Source organism: Anopheles arabiensis, chromosome 3 (assembly GCF_016920715.1).
Source record: "Anopheles arabiensis isolate DONGOLA chromosome 3, AaraD3, whole genome shotgun sequence".
NCBI classification, from domain to species: domain Eukaryota; kingdom Metazoa; phylum Arthropoda; class Insecta; order Diptera; family Culicidae; genus Anopheles; species Anopheles arabiensis.
This window is the reverse complement of record NC_053518.1, coordinates 40,697,909-40,717,151: the sequence shown is the minus strand read 5'-3', so window position 1 is coordinate 40,717,151 and position 19,243 is coordinate 40,697,909. Positions and strand designations below refer to the sequence as shown.

The following is a 19,243-nucleotide window of genomic DNA, read 5'->3' as shown; positions in this document are numbered from 1 at the left end:
TCGTATCGCCGTTCTAGTTCTAGCGATGCATTACTTCAATGCGAAACCATACAACAGTACAGAGGGAAGGAGAAAGCACTCAAAGCGAGGAAAGCGCTCCACTGGTTGGGTATCTCACAAACAGATGGCGCCACCAACTTTTTGCTGCTAAACGAAGTCTTTCTATAATCCGTATAGGTAGAGAGCTTGAGTTGTTTAGAACCCGTTTAGTAGACGTTTTGCGGATTTGTGGCACTTGGGGTTTCAAGGATCGCTATCCTCGTTTGTTACTTATTGCGCTGATGTACTTTTGTTTGCCTGGCACTTGAAAAATGCTACGTTTTAAAATCAAAATCTTATCTTTTAAAATTAATGTTCATAATAAAGTAGAAAATGTCAGTTGTGTGGATTCCAAGAATTGCTCGTCGAAGAAAATCATTTAAATTTGAATTTGAATTTCACCGTTGGCCTTTGGGAAATTTGCTAAATTTGATCGTTGAGACAACGGTTAATGGTTATTTTTGGTTGCCAGTAACAGGGTTAATGGCTTAACTAGATGGTTGGCTAAATCGTCCATTGGGTTTTATAGCATGTGTAGCCGCGTCCTTCTGCTCTCACGACGATGATTTGACAGCTCTTTTACAGTACGTAACAAACAACACTAAGAATAATGTAAGGAAGCGATGGAAAAATAAATTACATCAGTTGCATTTCTTCATTTCGCGCTGATGGTTTAATGTCGTTAGAAGCATATCTTTTGGGAGTGTAGCTAATTTTTGAGTGATTTGATAGCTCATATTGTGCTTACGGTTCCGATGTATGTTGAACATCACAGCTAAAAAAGCAGGAACCTGCAGTCGGCGTTATTTTATCTGTAACCTACTGTAGTTTTGACAGCTATCCAGTTGCGTTATGGCAGATGGCGTTCCGAAACAGAATATTCTCAGAATTATGCTTTTCTTTTGTCACGAAGCATTGTAATAATTGTTATTAAATGCTCCTGGGTAAAGCAAGCATGTATGGTATGTATTTCCATGCATTAGTTATAAGAATCTTACAAAATAGACATATGTACACACACATACACACACATACACACATCGCTTGACCGTGAAGCAAAACGTCAGTGGCTGGAAGTCATCATTCATAAACACGGGCAAAACCTTCCTTTATTGTTTTCCTGTTCGTTGTTGCGTACGGTTGTGTGTAGGGTGAGTGTTTTCGCGTGTGCCGTGAAGCGAAAAGTCTAATCGTTGTACCTCTGTAAGCGTGTGTGTGTGTGTGTGTGAATGTACTGCAGCCACTTGCGCTCAACTGTAAAATGTTATTCTAAATGGTAAATGTCCGCGCGTTGACTGTACCGTTTGCACATTTTTTCGGTGGTGGAATTTGCCCAGCGTGTATGGGCTGTGCGGGCGAGTTGTGCGCAATCCGGGGTAGAGGGGAGCCGTTTTCTGTGTGCTGGCCCGCAGAGTAGCTGTGCTGGAAATCCGATCCAGTGCGGCCGAAAGTGAACAAAAAGAATTGCCAAAGTGCAAAGCGCGAGATTTGCACCAAACATCGAATTGTGTGTGTGTGTGTGAGAATGTAATGCGGGGTATGAGAGGTGGTGCTTGCTGTGTGTGCCGTCATCCCGTGCCGCGCATGTTCCAGAAGGTGTGCCAGAGGGCGGGGGGCATATTGCCTGGAACGGACGAGTCTGGAGGGGCATGTTTCTGTTGAATGTTCTGTTCCCGCAGCGCCCATCTCGTGTATTGGTGTGTTTTGGTTGAAAAGATGACACACAGTGCAGTGTGTCGTGGTTTCAGTGACGATCGGTAGGGACAGTGCGGTAAGGGAGACTCTAGTTGGCTAGGGTTAGTTCTGTACTGTGAGCGTTCTATTTTCGGTGGACGCAGCCACGAAAATATGTACCAACGCTAATAATTAAATTATATATCAGCGCTTGTATTTTCGTGCCGATTCTGTCGCCCTCCCGTTGCACGAATAGATGTGTGTGTGTGCCTGTGTATTGGAACGTGTTCTCGTCTGTCGGTTGCAACTTTGCTGTGCGTGTTGTGTGTGTGCGTGTGTCTGTGTTGCACATTCGTTTAGCAATGGCGACGATTGCTAAGATCCTGGACCAAAGCAACCTTCAAGTGCGGGTTTCATCTTCATCACCGTCAGCAACAACAACAACACACAGTCTGTGATGATCTTCTGGCGCTTCACGCTCGTGTGTGCGTGTGCGAAGGAATGCTCTCTCTCTCTCTCTCTCTCTCTCTCTCTCTCTCTCTCTCTCTCTCTCTCTCTCTCTTGCTTTAACCTTTGCACGAACACACGACGGAGTGCTGTGCTATGTTTACATACACACAAATGAACAAGGGCCGACCCGATATCGATTTTCAAGGGCGTGTAACGTATAGCAGTGTCAATATACTACACACATACCCACACACACACAGACACACGCACGGTCAGAGATGTGAAGGGCGTTCGCCGCCGCCGTGCGTGATAAAAATGGATGGAAGTAGAAACGGGATGAATCGTGCGTGAAAGAGAGCTGCAACCAGCGGCTGCGCGAGAACGCGTCATCACAGCGCGTAGTGTAAATGTTTGTGTGTGTATGTGTCTGTATGTGTTTGTGAGGGGGTGGAAGGTGGATGTTGGTGCGGCCACACCGTGAGTGTTGTTTTGGGGCACACACCGTTCGATGATCTCATACTTTTTTGGGGGAAGCACACACAACCGCGCGATATCGCCTGCGTGTGTTGGCGGAATATGGCCTACTAGAAATGAATTTTGGTTTTTTCTTCGCCCCTTTCTATTTCTTGTGTCACATTACGGGAGTACCCGGGGACGGGGGGATCAATTTCAAGCTCCTACTTATCGTGCCTGGACGAGGGGGGAATTTTCTTATATTGATTTCTTATCTGACATCTGCCCTCACCACTTCGCTGGGGCTGTCAGTTTTATTTATCTCTGTCCCGTGGCTGTGGTCTGCGCGATACTGCCCACAAAATGGCAGCAAGAGGGAGCGGAATTTGAAGCTTTATTTTTATCAATCGCAATGCCTAATAGGAATGGTAACTAAAAGAAAGGAAAAAAATACACAGCGGCCCACCCAAACAGATAACAACCACCGAACCCCCTCCGAATCCCGGTCTGCACTGTGTGCAGGCGCTTCTCCAAACTTCCAGCAGTGTATGAGTGTGCGGTTGTGCGCACGGGTAGTGTGTTCGTGCAATTTTCCGTGTCGCTCTCTCATCACAGCCCGTGTGATTCACGCCCGCGGCCTGCTTCGTGGCAGAGAGACACCAACCAGCGTGTTGTTGTTGTCCGGTTCCTGGTTTGGGAATTATCAACCTTGCCGTCGTCCTCGGTCGCAGTGTGGTGCATAGGGTGTGGTTTTGGTGCGGTTTGAGTGTTGGTGGTGTGGTGTCCATTACGTTGTAAGTGCGCAGCTCCACTCAAGACGCGAGATTACAGACGGGTCCGGTTCCGGGTTACGTTCTGCTCAACCAGATTACGTCTGCGCCATAGGCTGCTACGTTAAACACCAAAATCCTTAAAATTGTTGTAATTGTAACACGTGTCTGTGTTTGCTCCCTCTTTTGTTGTTGCAGGCAGTAGTAGGAAAGCGTGAATGCCAGGACGAAGCAATAATTAATAAGGTCGGATTGTTTTTTTTTTAACCAGTGCTAAATAGTGTGTTGTGCAAATAATAAGCGGGCAGAAGCAGATTAAATGCATCTAGTGACGGTCGCAATTCCTGGGAACGTGTGCACCTGAGTGAATAGAAACATGAAGCGGCAGCTGGAAAAGTTCAAAGAGGAACTCAAATCGAACCTATCCCGGTAAGTATTGGATTTAAGGCTGTGATAGAAAAGCGTTTTGTCATGTCCTGTGCACTTAATTGCTATCGGGGCATATCAAGAGATACTGATTCTGGATGTGAAAACCCGCTCCTAAACCGTGTTAAAGGTCATGTGACTTAGTCTGAACTCATAACGAAACTGGAACTGATCCTGAACTCTTACACCGATTCCGAAATTGTTCTCAAATTTATATCTGCCCTAGAAATTATCCAGAATCTAAACCGGTCCTATAACTGATCATGAAGTGATATTGGAAATGTTTCTGAGCTGATACTAGTTCAGTAATGTGTCTTCAATTTATATCGATTCTGGAACTAAGCAAGTAAGGTTTTTACCTGTTAGGGACTTAGGCATTATATTAGACACTAAACTTTATTTAGACAAACAATTTGACGACGTAATTGCTAGGGCCAACAGGACTCTTGGACAAATAATTAGAAGTAGCAAAATGTTTCATGACCCTCTCTGTTTAAAATCACTTTACTGTTGCCTTGTTCGTCCTTTGATTGAGTACGCTTCAGTTGCTTGGTTTCCGGAGCAAGTAACTAGAATTGAGAGGCTTGAGAGGATCCAGCGAAAATTTACCCGGGTAGCTATTAAGCGGCTTCCGTGGAGACATAACTTATCATACGAGGTGTCAGTTGTTAGGGCTTGAAACTTTGGAAAAGAGAAGAATGGTTGCCCAAGGAATTTTTATTTTTAAACTATTAACTGGAAGAATCGATGCACATCTATTGCTAAGTCAAGTAAATTTTTATGTCCCTTCTAGACCTTTAAGAACTCGACAATTTTTAATAACTGATTTTCGTTATCGTCTTTTCTGTGCTAGGGATCCGTTGCTATTGATGTCCAAGAATTTTAATTTATTTTCAAATGTCCTGTCCTTTAGTATACCAAAATGTTCTAGTGTCATACGAGAATGCATTATGTCTAATTTTAGGAACACATAGTTTATAAGACATTAGTTTTAATTGCGTATGTAGGCCATGGAGGCTCGATACTTTATAATAAATAAATAAATTACCGCGTTGAATTGATTTCTGGTATTGATACCGTACTTCAACCATTCCTGGAACTTCTTCTAAACTCAAATTGGTCCTCAAAGTACTCCCTTTTTTATTCTGGTAAAAAAATATAGCTAGATCTAGCCCAGTCATGGAATGGATCACGAATCTGTTCCGGTCCAGGAACCTATATGGTACCTACTCCGATCCTGCAACTTATTCCGCCAGCATGGTGGTAAATAAACCAATCCCGGTAGCAGTTTTTTCGGAAATTCATCGTACAGTAGATGACTGAGAGGTGAACAAGCGCCAGTTAACGAACAACGTTCGCTAATTGGAGTGACATTTCTATGGATCGATTGTTATGATTGGCGTTGACTGGAATAAACATACCAAATTTTTTTTCATTTATGTTTATATAAAGTATAGTAATTCATGTGATGGCATAAATTAATAGCAAACGTAGGCAAAAGACCCTAAATTTGTGTGAAAAATGCACATTTGCAAAAATTTTCTCTTCAAGAGATTCCGGATGTTTAAGTGTTTGTTAACTGAGAATCACTCCAGTTAGTGAAACTCCAGTTAAAAAAGCACTCCAGTTAAAACACATCCAGTTAGCGGTCACCTACTATCTTATACCTATATATCTGATCGTAACATTAAACCTGATCGATGTAGCTCGGAAGTATTTTTACTAGTAGTACAGTAGTAGTAGTATTTCTACATCGTGCAGAGAAGATAAATCCTGTATCCATCTCGACTTACACTGCACGAAAACATGTCAATTGGCAATCATTATGCGGACGGCGAACGGATTATGCGAACACTCCACGTTGCGCGAAACAAGCTTTTTGGCACCCTAAACAACACAAGATCTGGGTAAGGGAATGGCGCACCCAAAGCAGAGCCCCCTGCCCCCTTCGAGTGGGTCTGTTGTTTGGTGTATTACATTTTCGTACCGTTCGCATATTAAACGGCTTTTACCTCATTTGAATCACAATTTGGCAAAATATCCGCAAGCCCCACACATCTCAACCTTCTTTCTCCCGAGCCGCCGTGATTTCCTCCGTGGTTGGGAATTTTCTTTCTCCTTTTTTCGATGCTTTCTTTCCCTGGACCGGAAAGAGAGCCCTCTTCCACCTCGATTGACCGTTCAAAAATGCAAATGAGGGCGTTTATCCACTTGTGGCGGTAAGCGCAAGAAGAGTGGCTGCCTCAATCAATTTGGGTTTGCGCTCAATCGTTTCTGCAGCCGGCTCGAAGCGACAAGAGCAGTGTTTTGTGTTACTTCTGAATTAGGAGGGTATGAAAAATTTATCACTTCATGCATCATCATCATCATCATCATCATCATGGTTCATATGCGAGGAAGAAGAGCGGTGGGAAAAGCGGAACCAACGAGTATTGAACTTTTCACGGCCATCGTTTACGGCTCGTTTTTGGCGGAGAGGAAAAAAGGGACCGTGTATTGACCAAAGCAGACCAGCATGATGATGGTTGACCCCCTCCCCCCCACTCAATCAGGCACGCAGTTACTATCCGTTTGCGTATCATAAAACAATCACTAAACGAGGTGACCCTGCCTTCCCAAACGGCCGCGGCGCGCCCGGCGACTGGAACGAAACGTTTTATTGCCCTACGGAAGGGGAGAGACGTCGCTGACAGCGTTGCACGCGGGGTGTATGATTTCTTCGTTTTCACGCTCAGCTCGCCGAAACTTTTACTGCCTCTAGAGCGAGTAGAGGAGAGAAGGTGGTGCCCGTGCGAGTGGAAGACGTTTGTGGCCATATTTGTTTTGATTACCTCACACAGCTGCTACTTCAACTTCGTCTCACATCGGAGACATCGGTGATGGGACGCTGCCGTTGATTGTGGTTATGTGATAATATGCGTGCAGCATCGACCGGCACCCTCTTCTCATCCCGTTTGCAAATCATTTGTGGGAAATCTAGCACTGGCCAGTCGCCGCAACCCAATGTGTGTGTGTAACCTGTTGCTGCCCACAACGACCGACGGACACGACAACGGGTTGCCGCGCAAGCCGGTTATGTTGCACTGACAGGCGAATCTGGTTGTCTCTCGCTTCGGGAGATGGGCAGCAATCGGATCGAAGTAGTACCTCCTGGACTTTGATGCGAGCTCTCGGGGGTTGTGTGATACTTCGGGACAAACACATGCACACATACATTGATGGAAGATGCGTTAACAAGCGTAATCTATCGTAATAGGTTGTGGTTGGCATGCAAACACATTTATCGGGCATGTAATGCAGAGAAGCGAATGAGAGTCAAATTTTCGCTGCAAATTGGTTTGGTGGTGCAATGAAAGTAAACAGTATATGATCTTCTTTCTTACTATGAATAGATAGAGAGTTAGGATTCTAATGAATCTATATATTAGTCTTTGTTAGACTTGCAAACCCTCGTCCGTTAAAATATTGATCTAATTGGTTTAAAAGATTCATTCAACATGTCAAAAACATCAGCTTAAACATGTGGAATGTATAGACGAGTCGGCCAGTATCTAGGTTAAGGCATCGTAAGCAGATGATATCACTTCGGAGTGGTGCAATACATGGCAAACAACCCACACATATTTTATGGTTTTATTTTTTAAGGTCCCCCGGTTTCGTTTATCCAAATTGCTTTTGTGCAACACAACATCTAATCATTGTGCCCCAAGATCTTTGAAAAAAAAAATAAAGCGATTAGATTAAATGTATCATTTATGATGTTATTAACGTACGAAACGTATGACATTTAAATCTAAAAATATTCATTTTTCCTTGTAATCTTTCATTTATTGATTTCTAAGAATAATGTATTGATTATTGATTAACCCTGTCTTTTTATACAATAATAAAGTACATTTTTGAGCTTGTTTTGATGGTCTTATCAGTATTTATGATTAAGAATGTAGTAGATTGTGGAAACATGCAGTAAAAAATGAAATATTTGGTAAAAAGTTTCTTAAATTTTCTGATAGTTTTAGATTCAAAATGGATGAAAAATTCTAAACCAAAAAAATTACATTTGTTTTTCATTTCATACAATGGCAAACCTTATATAACACTATAAGAAGAAAATGGTATACAAATAGAAATTTTATGTAAATGAACATAAACTAATCATTCTTATTCATATTTCAAAAAGCTAAAACAACAGCTGGGAAGCACTAACAATACAGTTGAACGAATTGGAATAAGTTGATTACTACTCCAATATTATTTTAAACTTAGACAAACAAAATGGAATACATTGCAGACTCCAACTTATCTAACATTCGGTTGTAAAGTGTGGTCATACAAAGAGCTTACCGCATTAAGCTCTTTGCATGACCACAATTTTAAGAAGCTTCGAAGCGATTGAATTATCTTCAAGGTCTTGGTCCGTCTTGTCCATTTCTCGCTTTTGCTACTCTTATTGGCTAATTAAACAGACACAACCTCTAAGATCGTTGTGGTTGATCGTTCCAAATTATTAAAATAAGATTAATTTGTCATTTTTTTGCTTTCCCTCAACAATGAAACGAAGCCATACCGTTTTTCTTATGCTTGTCCGAAAGAAGAATCTCGCAAATGAACACTTTTTTACCTTGTTCTGAGAGCATAAAGGTACAACGAGCTCACTGTTGTGTGTTGCCTGATAACGGGTTCAGGAATCGATCCAAGTCATGTCTCCGTCGGTGTGGTGTTACGATGTGCGCAGATGGAAATCTTATCAGCTCTACATGGCCGTTGTGGAGTGTGTCTGATAAGCGACCATGACTCAAACGCCGTCCCTGTGACCGCTGTCCCTGTGACCGCGCCTGTGACCGCGCCCTTCCCTAACGGCGGTTGTATGTATGTGTGTGCTTGTAGTTGTATAGGTGCTTAAGTGTAGCTGTTTGCCAAAGAGGTGACCGGTTAAGAGAGTGGGATATGGCCCTGAAAGCCGTTCGATAGGGATGGTTTGTGTAGCGCAGAAAATTGAATGGAACCCATTTATCGCGGGGTGGTTACCACCAGCTGGTGCCGTTGACGCCGCCGGGCGATTATTCTTTATGGTCCAGCGCTAGCCAACAAAACCATCAAATGGAGCATTAAACGTACCATTTAATATGATGCATTTTTCAAGCTTTCGCCTCCCCAAAAATCAAACCCTCCCACTTAAGCTCCAAAATTAACATGGAGAGAGGGGCGGTATGACGGTCTCTACTAAATCGTCTCACACACCGGCTGCCCCTCCCCGGGTAACACCAAACGCCGACCACACCACCAAGCCCCACGGGTTTGTTGGTGGAGCTTAAAACGACAATCGGATGACGAAATGAGGTGGCGAAGAATTGGATCGGAAAACTTTCTCGATTTACTGGTGGCCTGGTGTCGAATCTCGTTCACTCCCTTGCATTGGGACGTCCCCATCACCGGGGACGTGCCCTTAAAGAGTTACCATGTTTGCGAGAGGGCGAGAAGAAGAAAGGAGGGAGGGAGCAAGAAAATGGCCAGTAGAGTATCCCGCAGGGCATTATGGGGTTTGATCAGTTCTCCGTGCTCCAATTTTCTTTGAACACATTTCACGAAAAAAAGGCAAACATGTAAATGAGACTTCCGGTGGAATATCTTGAGATCTTTTTTTCGTGTTTTTTTTTTGTTTGCGTTTCGATCTGGACAACCCTTTTCATTATTGTACGGCATGGGTGGCTGGAGAAGAGAGGTTCATTTAAACCGGAAGGACGTGGGTCCCGGGCGTGTTGTGGACGGTTACATCCGTCGAAGCATTAGAAACAGCGCCTACAAGAGAATGTTCCTTTTTGAGGGTTCTTTTTATGTAAAAAAAAACTGCTCTTTTTAGCTAGTAAGTGCCTTTTTAGCATCTTCATGCTCGTTAAGATCCGTCCGAGATTGTACCAAGTAGGTTGTGCTCTGTTCTATTTGCAGAAGCATTGCAGTTAGTAGACAAATTCGAAAGCCAACAGGAAACCCCTTGTTTCGGTCGGGGTCGCTTCTTCAGTACTAGACACTGCCATATGATCGACTGGAACACATGGCAGAGACTAATAATATTTCATTGCGGTATTATTATTAGAACTTCAACACTCTTCAACTCCCCAACAAAGAGCCGGCAACAGACACACAGGCTGGGTAAGATGGAAAATCGGGCCTATTACCACGTTCAATGCAAATATATGTAGCAGCAACGTTTTTCGGCAGCAGAAAGTCTAGCTTTCCCGGGCGTACTCTGCGATGGCAGACGCACGGGTGTGACACATTCCAGTTACGGCATACGGTGCTGGAGGTCTTTAAAACTGAAAAGAATTACCTTCCAACCAGCCAGCCCTCCCTACGTACGCTGAATCGGCGACGTGTCTGTGTCTAGCTGAAGTGATTTATTTTAAATCAACGCACATTACTATTACTTGCACACGACGCTGTCAGACAGACAGTGTTAAAGTAGAGGATCGTTTCGGGGTTTGGGTTCCGTTTGCGTGGCCCAAAATCGGGTAATCTTGTAAATTTCCACTCCCTACACACACACAGAAAAATAAAAGCGACCAGGCGGGTTGGGTATGAGTAAGCCGTAGAAATCGCTTGCATTTATGCGACCGGGCGTACGCCGTTCGCGAATGATGGCAAAAACGCAAAAGGTCGCTGACGTTTTGCTGTGCTCACTGGCTGGCTGGCTGGCTGGCTGGCTGGCTGGATGGATGGTGTGGGTTGGCCAGAGACCTTTACTTTTCAGTTTTAGACCCGACCCACGTGGAGGAGCGAGAGGAAGGAGAAGTGAAGCGCAAAGCAGCAGGATTAGTCACGAACCGGAAGCCTTCTCGGTATGACGACGTCAACGAAGAGGCGACTTCCACTCTGTTGGTGATGATGATGATGATGGTTTTGTGCACTTTTGTGTGTTGTCTGGTCGTTCTGTAAAATAGAAACGGTGGAACAACACAATGCTGCTCGAATGTGTAGGGGTAGAAGGGTTTGCGAAGGGTGTGTGTGTGTGTTGAAGAGCGCGGGACCCATCCGGGAAGCAAAGAAGTATGGCTGAGACTTTCGTTTTCATTATTTTTAGTGTGTGAATTTGTCAACCGGTTTCGGGTGACTGCGCCGGCGACGCTCATTAAAGGTGATGTTTTTGGGCTACGAGATAGGCTGTGCTGGAAAATATGATAAAGTTATTTAATGCGGTGGCCGTGTCATCATTTAAGCTGCATGTCAGAATCGTGAAACGGAGGGGCAGAATGGTTATGAACATTTATTCATAGCACCAGTCCCCAACAGCAATGTTGTGCATTGGAAAAGCGAATTATTCGATCTTTAATATCTAACGCTGTTGGCAGATGTTACACACTTCCCAAGTGATCTCACATTGTTGCTTCTCGCTTTTGCTGGCTTGCAATCGCTGCATTTGAATGCTATTTGTGTAATTTCAAGTGTGATTTGCTCTTACCCGCTTTCTAGCCATTGCTCATCCCGTGGATTAGCTCAGTGCAGATGCATTAATCATTTCGATTGTGGCTTTATTTAATTATCACGCTTACGTTCTCCGGGCCACTGTTGTTAAAGCCAAAAACCCCCTGAACCATTTGCGCGCAAGATTTATGGACTATTTTTAGGGCGATGCAGAGTCGATGTGAAATTGCCCGGTCGGGGGCTGTAAGTGGTAATTTCCATGAAATATACCGAGAATGGGCCAAAGAATGACCAGAATCCCAAACAATCGATTTGCGTTGCAAACTTGCCCTGTTTGGAGCTGGAATGGAATTTTCTCGTTGGAAGTCTGCGTTATATTACTGGCAGTTTGCCAACGTATTTCGGTCCGTTGGCAGACGCATTAAACCTCAATAGCAGCAGCACCAGAACCAAATGACCAACTCACCCAGTGCAGGTCCCCCGAATACGGAACGGAACAAGTTTTATAGGTCGGTCCAATACTGTGCCAACACGGAAAAGACAAACATGAGAGATGGGCGAGACTGAACATGGCGTTTGCACCGGTCGTCGTCGACGGGTCATTTGGGCTCTGATGTAGGGCAAACATTAGTCTGAATGTTTGCTCAATTAGCTAAATTAGCCTGCCGTGTTACACACACACATGTATGTCATCCGGGTTCGATCGATGATACTGTGAACCCTTCGGGCTGTGTGCGTTCCGTGTCTGATTGACGGATTAGGACGGACGAGGGGGAAAACGGCTCAAATGAATGACTAATTTTAGCACAACTTTTGTGCAAAGCTGCAATGAAATTAGATTTACATGTTCTCTAACACCTCACAACGGGATATGAAATTGAATGCTAATAATTTCAATGAACTTTTCATTCAAGCCAAAGTGTGCTCGGGTATACATCTTCACGGCTAGCAGACGTAAATGAATTTTATGTAACAGAAGATGCAGATGGAAAGCAAACGCAATGGAAAGTTTTTTGGGAAAATACACAAACCAATATCATTCCTAAATAAACAAAGCCGCGCCGCGAGCCGCTATCGATTCCACAATTCAAATCGGTTAAACTCGACGAACAGTGTTGTATCTCTCTAAAAGCACAACCACATGATGATGATGATGGTGGCTGTTCGTCTCGTCCAGCAATAATTGCATGACTGTTCGACTCGATTGCGCTAGTAAGGGAGGGGTTGGTTGCGTCTGCTTTTTTCCCCCTTTGCGGAAGTAACTCGCCAATAAACTGAGGTAAAAAAAATACTCGAACCTCCTCATAGATCAATGATCTTCTTCGATATGCACAAGATTCAAATTGGATTGGTGGGGTTTTTTGGGGCGGTGTATCTCCAAAGGGGGGAGTGGTTTCAGGAGGAAGGAAAAGGCGCGTAAGAAAACAACCAACATTATCGCTTCCTCAACCGGAAAGCAAGCCACACGGCAACTGTGCTGCAATCGAATTGTTAACCGCCGGCGCTCGATCGCTCACTCGCTCGCAATGTTGTTATATATTTTCTATGTCCAGGGGCCCGTTCGCTTTGTTTCGCTTTACCCTTCGTTCTCCCTCTGCCCAGTGTCTGTTGGGTCTGGTGTGTTTGTGTGCTATTTGCTCGCCGTCTTAACAGCTGTTCGTGTCGATCCCACTGGGCCTTGGGTTGGTGATGATGGGACGATCCGCATCGATCGCGTTTCGTTCCGTTTCGTTTGGAAGCGAATGCTGTGCGTGTGTAGCGTCTGCGCTTCGAATAAAGTCTTCAGTTGGGTGTCGATTTGATTCCACCGCTTAAAATCCCCCCCATCCTCCCTGGAATTGGCTCTTGCTGCGATGAAAAGCCGTTCAGTTTGGAGGAAGATTGTGCTCAGCTGCAAACTGTTAGTTGCTGTTTTTCCCTTCCCCTCTTTTTCTTCTTCTTTTTTATTCGATCGATCGCGCACTTCCTTATGCTGCTCGTTCGCAAATATACGGGGCAACGGGGCCGAGGCGCGCGCCACCGACCCACCCACCCACTGATGTAATCGGCGGCGGAACAGCATGCCCCGCACGGCGCTTGATCCAGTTGGGGGTTTTGCGTTTTTCTAATCGGAGCTGTTTCAAGTGTTCTATTTTCTAGTTTGTTGCGCGCTGGTTCGTAACGCCCCGCTTGCACCACGCCACACCACAATGGGAGTGCTTTTTTCGGCTAAGTATTTCTTGTTTTCTTGTTCCGATTTAATAACGCACTTCCTTCCCGGGTACACACGGGTGCGATGGGAGAAGAACGAGCCTGTTGCATCGGATAGCTCCCACAGCTCCCCACAGCTCCCCACAGCGCCCACAGAGAGAATGAATGCAACCTCACAAACACTATCACACACATTCGCGTATGTTGCGATCAGTTGCACGATCATCATGCCCCGTGGGGTTTTCATGCATAGATCCGCGGAGGGAGAGTTGCTTTGGGTGGTGGAGGTATGGGATGCGGTTTTGTCTTTCCAATTCACACCCTTTATTGTTGCGGCCCGCGAGTGCATATAAATGGCCCTGATTTTGTTGTTGTTGTTGTTGTTTGCTCTCTGCCTTTTTTGTTTTCATTCACTCTCCTCTCGTGTGGTTCACTCTTTTTTTTATTGTTTTGTGCAGTTCGTGTGAAATTTATGCTTGCTAAATGTTTACCTTCGTTTTTTTTGCATCATTTTAGCTAAAGTGTGGTATTCATGCCTTCTGGTGATTGCTTGCCTAGTAGGTTTGTGTGATATTTCTCGTTGACCGAGTTTGAAGCTTAACAAAATAGGCAAAAAAACAAACGCCAACAGCTTCTATGCACGTGCGGGAAACTTGAGACACACAGAATATGGAGCCTCTTTCCCTCTAATGAGCTGTTTTGTAATCAATAATGGAGTGGCGGGGGGGGGGGGGGGGGGGGTTGTGTTCTATGGGAAGTTTTGACGTTTTACAGATAGGGATTTGTTTTGTTTTCGATTGCCACAGGCTAATGGAAGCGTTTTGATTTGAATTTGTGGGTAAAAAGCCTTATTTTATACAGACATTTATGCGCACGTTATCTTTTTCCATCTAAAATTTGAAAACATAACATGGTGGTGCAATTTTTATGCTATCTTGTCCGTCAAAGGCAATTTCAATATGTAGGTGCCAAAATGGTTGTAAAAATTAATGATGTAAATGCATTACCCCTCACCTTTAACTTCATTATTCTTCTTCATGGGGTTTGAATTATGTCAGCGTTATCCCGCAGTTTCGCCTCCATATGATCTGCTGTAGTGGTGTACTCTTGGGGGGGCAGTCACGACTCCGATCCGAATCCGGCTTTTGTTTGTCCGATTCCGACTCCGGTCGTCGTCCTGAGTCGTTTGGAATCGTCCGGAGTCGTTCGGAGTCGTTCGAAGTCGTTTGGAGTCGTCCGGAGTTAGGGTCATTCGGAGTCGTCCAGATCAATTGGAGTCGGCCGGAATCGGGGTCGATCGGAGTCTACAGAAGCCGTCCGGTGCAATGGGCTTGTGATCAGGCATTTCATTTCTTTGTATTTTTTTGTCCTTCACTATAAACGTGCACTTCGTATACAGGCCTTTGTTTCGAAGGCCGACTCCAATTGATTCCGGATGACTCCTAACGACTCCGAACGACTCCAAACGACTCCGGACGACTCCAAACGACTCCGGACGACTCTGGATGATTCCGGACGACACTGGAGAATGCTGGGCGGCGGGCCTACCTTCCGGGCGCGATTCCGAAATAATCGGAGTCGGATCGGAGTCGACCCCGGTTTTTTGCCAACTTTACCCATCACTAATCTCCTGGGTGGGGGTTTTGAGCTCAGTTAATCAAACAAAAAGCTTGTTACATTGAAATTCCTTTTTCACACAATTCTATTTTAAAATCGCTAAACAAGAGAAGCAGCAAAAAAGTCCAGACAAGTTATTTTTACACCACACAACTTTCCAGCTGATTGCAGCAATAAAAAAAGAGATCCACAACAATTGGTGGCCGCGCGCTTCCTTTTACCACCGGTGACAGCGTGCCGAGTGATCGTTTTTCACACATATGTTGTGTTTGTGTGTGTGCGTGCATGTGTGTCCCCTTGTCTCCCGGCAGGAAGGAAAAAATCTGTCGAAACTAATGACGTTCTCACGAGTCACGGTGGTGTTGTGATTTGTTGCAGTTGAAAGACAAAAAACAGCAATAGAGCGCTCCGCGTCAAACTGCACCTAGCCCAACCCTCCCTGTGTATGACCGTGTGGTCGTCGTCGTCCAGAGTCAAGATGCACTTCGTTTCGTTCGACTTTGTGTGTCGTGTCTTTGTTGGCTGTCTGGAAGAGAAACGATCGCTTTAGTTGTCGGTTATGTGGGTTTTAATTGTTGTGCTGTGGTCCGCCGTACTGTTTAGTGCAATTACTAAAGTCTACCCTTTTCGATCCGAACGGGAACGGTTGTTTTGTCGTCTTCGCTTGCATTCATCACTCCCTCACTCACTCCCTCCTCCCTCTCGGTGTGTGTGTGAGTGTCCCGGGAGAGTGCGGGGGATAATTGTTTCAATTGGAGAAAAGATGCTTTTCGGTTCGGCTGTGTTTGAGGTTGTGTAGTGCTATACACCAAATCAAAACATTTTAGTTGTAAAAAGGAAAGACAACAGCACTGGAGACAATTCGGAACACAATAATGCTTCTTTTGTGTAGTTGTTGTAAGGGAAACTCGAAACAACTGGAAACGTTTGCTTTTCGCTTTGAGTTTCAGGCCAATTGGAAAAGAATAAAGTGAGATATTTTAAGCGTTTCAGTAATAAAATCTTTAAAAAAATCCAAACTAATCAATTAAATCGAATGAGCGAGCGCCCATCGCATAAAATATTTACGTTTATGAATGACGTATAACGTCCCATTCCGTTGAATGATTGAATGGGAATTTTATCGACCAATAAATATGTGACTCTAAAATGCACACACCAAACAGCTGGCCTTCGTCTCAGGGTGTGTGCGTTTTTTTTTCTTTGTAAACATTTCACAGCGTTTGTTGGATCGTGTTGAATCGTGTGTCGGCACGTTCGATATCATTGGCCATTTTTAGAACATTGTATCATTTGCGCTACTCAATGATGCTGAAGCTCCAGTTGGTTGCCTGTCTCTCTCTGCCTCTGCGTACTGCGAGTCGTTGCGTTGCATGTGGAATGTGCGAATGATTTCTTGAACCCTTCAATGCCTCGGCAATGAAGACGGCGAGCAACAAGAATTGGAATGGGGAGAGCCGCACAAAGTGGTTAATGACAGTAAAGGATGACCATTTACATGCGAAGCTTACATTGAGCCGCACGGGTGCAGCAGTGCACTGCACCGGACGATGCGTAACCTTCATGAATTGCTGGCAATTAATGCTTCATTCTTCTTTCCTCCCTTCTCTCTCACACACATACACACAACCTAGGTCCAGCAAGGCGGAGAAGAATGCGGACGGGCTGCAGGAAATCGAGCGTGAGGTCGACCGGTACAAAGACATACTGCAGAACCTGAACAAGCGGATAGCGACGAACGTGTCCGCCGGCCAGCCACAGGATGCGGTCGCGCGGGAGAAGCGCTGCAAGAAGGTGCCCGAGTTCCAGCTCGGCCAGCTGATGGAGGAATCGGTCAAGGATCTGCCGACCGGTCTGCTGAAGGATGTGCTGGACACGTGCGGTAGGTTGCTGGCGCTGCGGGGTCCCATCGGCCAAGTAAATGATGGGGCTGTTGGATGATTATTTAATCAAAATCGTTACGATCGTTGTTCTCTCTTTTTCGTCTCGCATTCTTTTTAGCACGCGTCGAGAAGCGGATAGCGACGGAGATAGTGAACAACGAGGTGAACGTGGAGAACTCCGTCAGCAAAAACCTCAACGACATCATCGAGCGCCACTTGTCCACGATCCAGAAGCAGAAGCGCGTCGTCACCAAGTGCCACCAGGAGTATGAGGCCTCCCGGCAAAAGTATGATGTAAGTGTGCCCGAGCGGCGACTCATCGGCTTGACTCATCCGGCCCACTCCCCCGTTCCCCGGCATAATTTACTTTCCAATCGCGGTGCAGCCTAACGCATACAGATAGAGAGGGCTCCCCACTCCTCGCTATCCGTATAGATGCGTGCTGTGTGCAAATGCAAACATGCAAAGCGTGCAAAGCCCACTGGGCTGCACTTGGAGCACTTGGGGTATCATCTCGGTGCGATCGGTCGCTTACAAGCACACCACCACCCCAAGTAACGACGAGAAGCGGTGGATGGAATGTTGAGCTGTTGGCTGCTGTCCTTCCCCTCCTTCACCCAGCACAGTGCCGTCTCCCTTGGTGCCACCGTTGCACAGTTATGATTCATCGGCGTTCGTTGTTGCCTTCGCGGTGATGCATTTGCTTGCGTCGTTGTTTTCGTTCCCGTTTTGCACTGTACGTTGCTACAGAAGTGCAAAAAAAAGAAGACTGATTCGCTTTTATCGTTGGCAATGATCCAACGCGCTCGCGTGTTACTTGGGCTGGATGTGTAAGTTCTTTGAACTGTGAAGCGACCGATTTACTTGCTATTAGGAACAATTTTTCATCCATTTCATGCGCTTCTGCTTGTTCGGTTCTTGCTTCTAACATTTGCTTATGGTTCTTTCCATTTTGCGTTTCTTTTCCTTGCTCCCTTCGCTCCTCAGTCGGCCCAGCGGAACAGCGATCAGGCGGGAAATCAAGCAAAGATCACCCAGCTGAAGGATGACCAAGAGGAGCTGCACACCAAGCTGGAGAAGGAGCGCGATCTGTACGAGTCGTACATGTACGAGCTGCTGGCGGAGGAGGAAAACATTGCCCTGTTCGTTAAAGAGTACGTCAAGCACCAGGAGCTGTACTTCACCTCCGTCCTGCGCGAGATACAGCACACGATGCGCAGTATGGACGGGTTGTTCCGTAAGTTTGCAGTTTGCTCTCTGCTTCCAGCTTCGTTTTATTCATGCGCCACCGTCTTTTTTGCTATCCTCCCTTTCCTTTTCCCCAGGTCGCAATAACAAGCAAATCTTCAACACGCCCCTGCGGGATCATCTGAAGGCGACGGATCGTAAAATTGCTTACGTGATCGAGCTGTGTGTTTGCTGCCTGCTCGAGAAGGGCCTGTACGAGGAAGGGCTGCTGCGCGTCGGCTGCGGTAAGTTGGGGCGCGCGTGTGCGCAAGATGCGCCACGTGAAAATGAGCACAGCCGGCTTCAATTCGGTTTAACCTCGAAGCAATTGCTACCCCACGGCTGCTGGACATCGGTCGGGAGCATCGTTTCTTCGGTTGTTTATTTGATTTGATTTGTTTCTTGAAGCTTGAAAAGTCATGACGCTTGATATGCAAACTCGCGTGTGTTTGCGCGACTCACGAACGTGATCGAAGCAAAGTTAGATTTATTGCCGATTGTTTATTGAAATTTTCTCTATGTTTTCAAACGAAAAGGGCAAATGGGGTGATGAAAGCTGTTGGGTGATTTTAATGAAAATAGAATTCTTTTATTCAGGAATGTGTTGTTGTGTTGTCTGCCCTACGTTGTGTTCTGTTCCATGCGGTTTTCAATCTGACACTTCCCAAGCAGCCGTCTTCCTACCTTTGACATTTCGTTCGTTAAATGTCATTAAGTTCGTTAATATTTTGAATTCGCTAACTTTGACGGTTGATCGTTAAATATTCCCAACATACCGGCCGCCTTGAAGTAATGTTTCAATAAAAACATTTTCAACAATCTAAACTTCACTATCTGGTAACAGACACACCCTTGATACAGGTCTCTTGTAAGTTCCCTTAGACGTCTTAATCGTCACTACTCTTACTACCTGATCACTACCTGGATGCACTCCTATTACTCTGCCTAAACACCATTCGTTTGGTGGTAAATCCTCCTTCACAATTACCATCTGACCTATCTCGCTCTTTTTGCTTCGTAATCCCTTTTGACTGACATTATGCAACTCACAAATGTACTCCTTCGACCATTGCTGCCAATGTCGTTGCACGAGCT

At 45.3% G+C, this 19,243-nt stretch overlaps 1 protein-coding gene across 7 annotated transcripts in view; it reads left to right on the top strand.

Annotated features, from left to right (window-relative positions):
* Positions 1-889: 889 nt before the first annotated feature.
* The window catches only part of LOC120899593 (rho GTPase-activating protein 17-like), a 31,836-nt gene continuing 13,482 nt past the window's right edge, over positions 890-19,243 (top strand). Inside the window, exons 1-6 of one of the 7 annotated variants that reach the window (XM_040305611.1) lie at positions 890-1,001; positions 3,585-3,815; positions 16,673-16,920; positions 17,040-17,215; positions 17,909-18,158; positions 18,247-18,393. In XM_040305611.1, coding sequence (XP_040161545.1) covers positions 3,763-3,815; positions 16,673-16,920; positions 17,040-17,215; positions 17,909-18,158; positions 18,247-18,393 — 874 coding nt within the window. In that variant the 5' untranslated portion in view covers positions 890-1,001; positions 3,585-3,762. Of the gene's footprint in view, positions 1,002-1,092; positions 1,316-1,858; positions 3,411-3,584; positions 3,816-16,672; positions 16,921-17,039; positions 17,216-17,908; positions 18,159-18,246; positions 18,394-19,243 lie in introns of those variants that run through there. The other 6 variants (XM_040305613.1, XM_040305615.1, XM_040305610.1 and 3 more) reach the window with 6 other exon arrangements.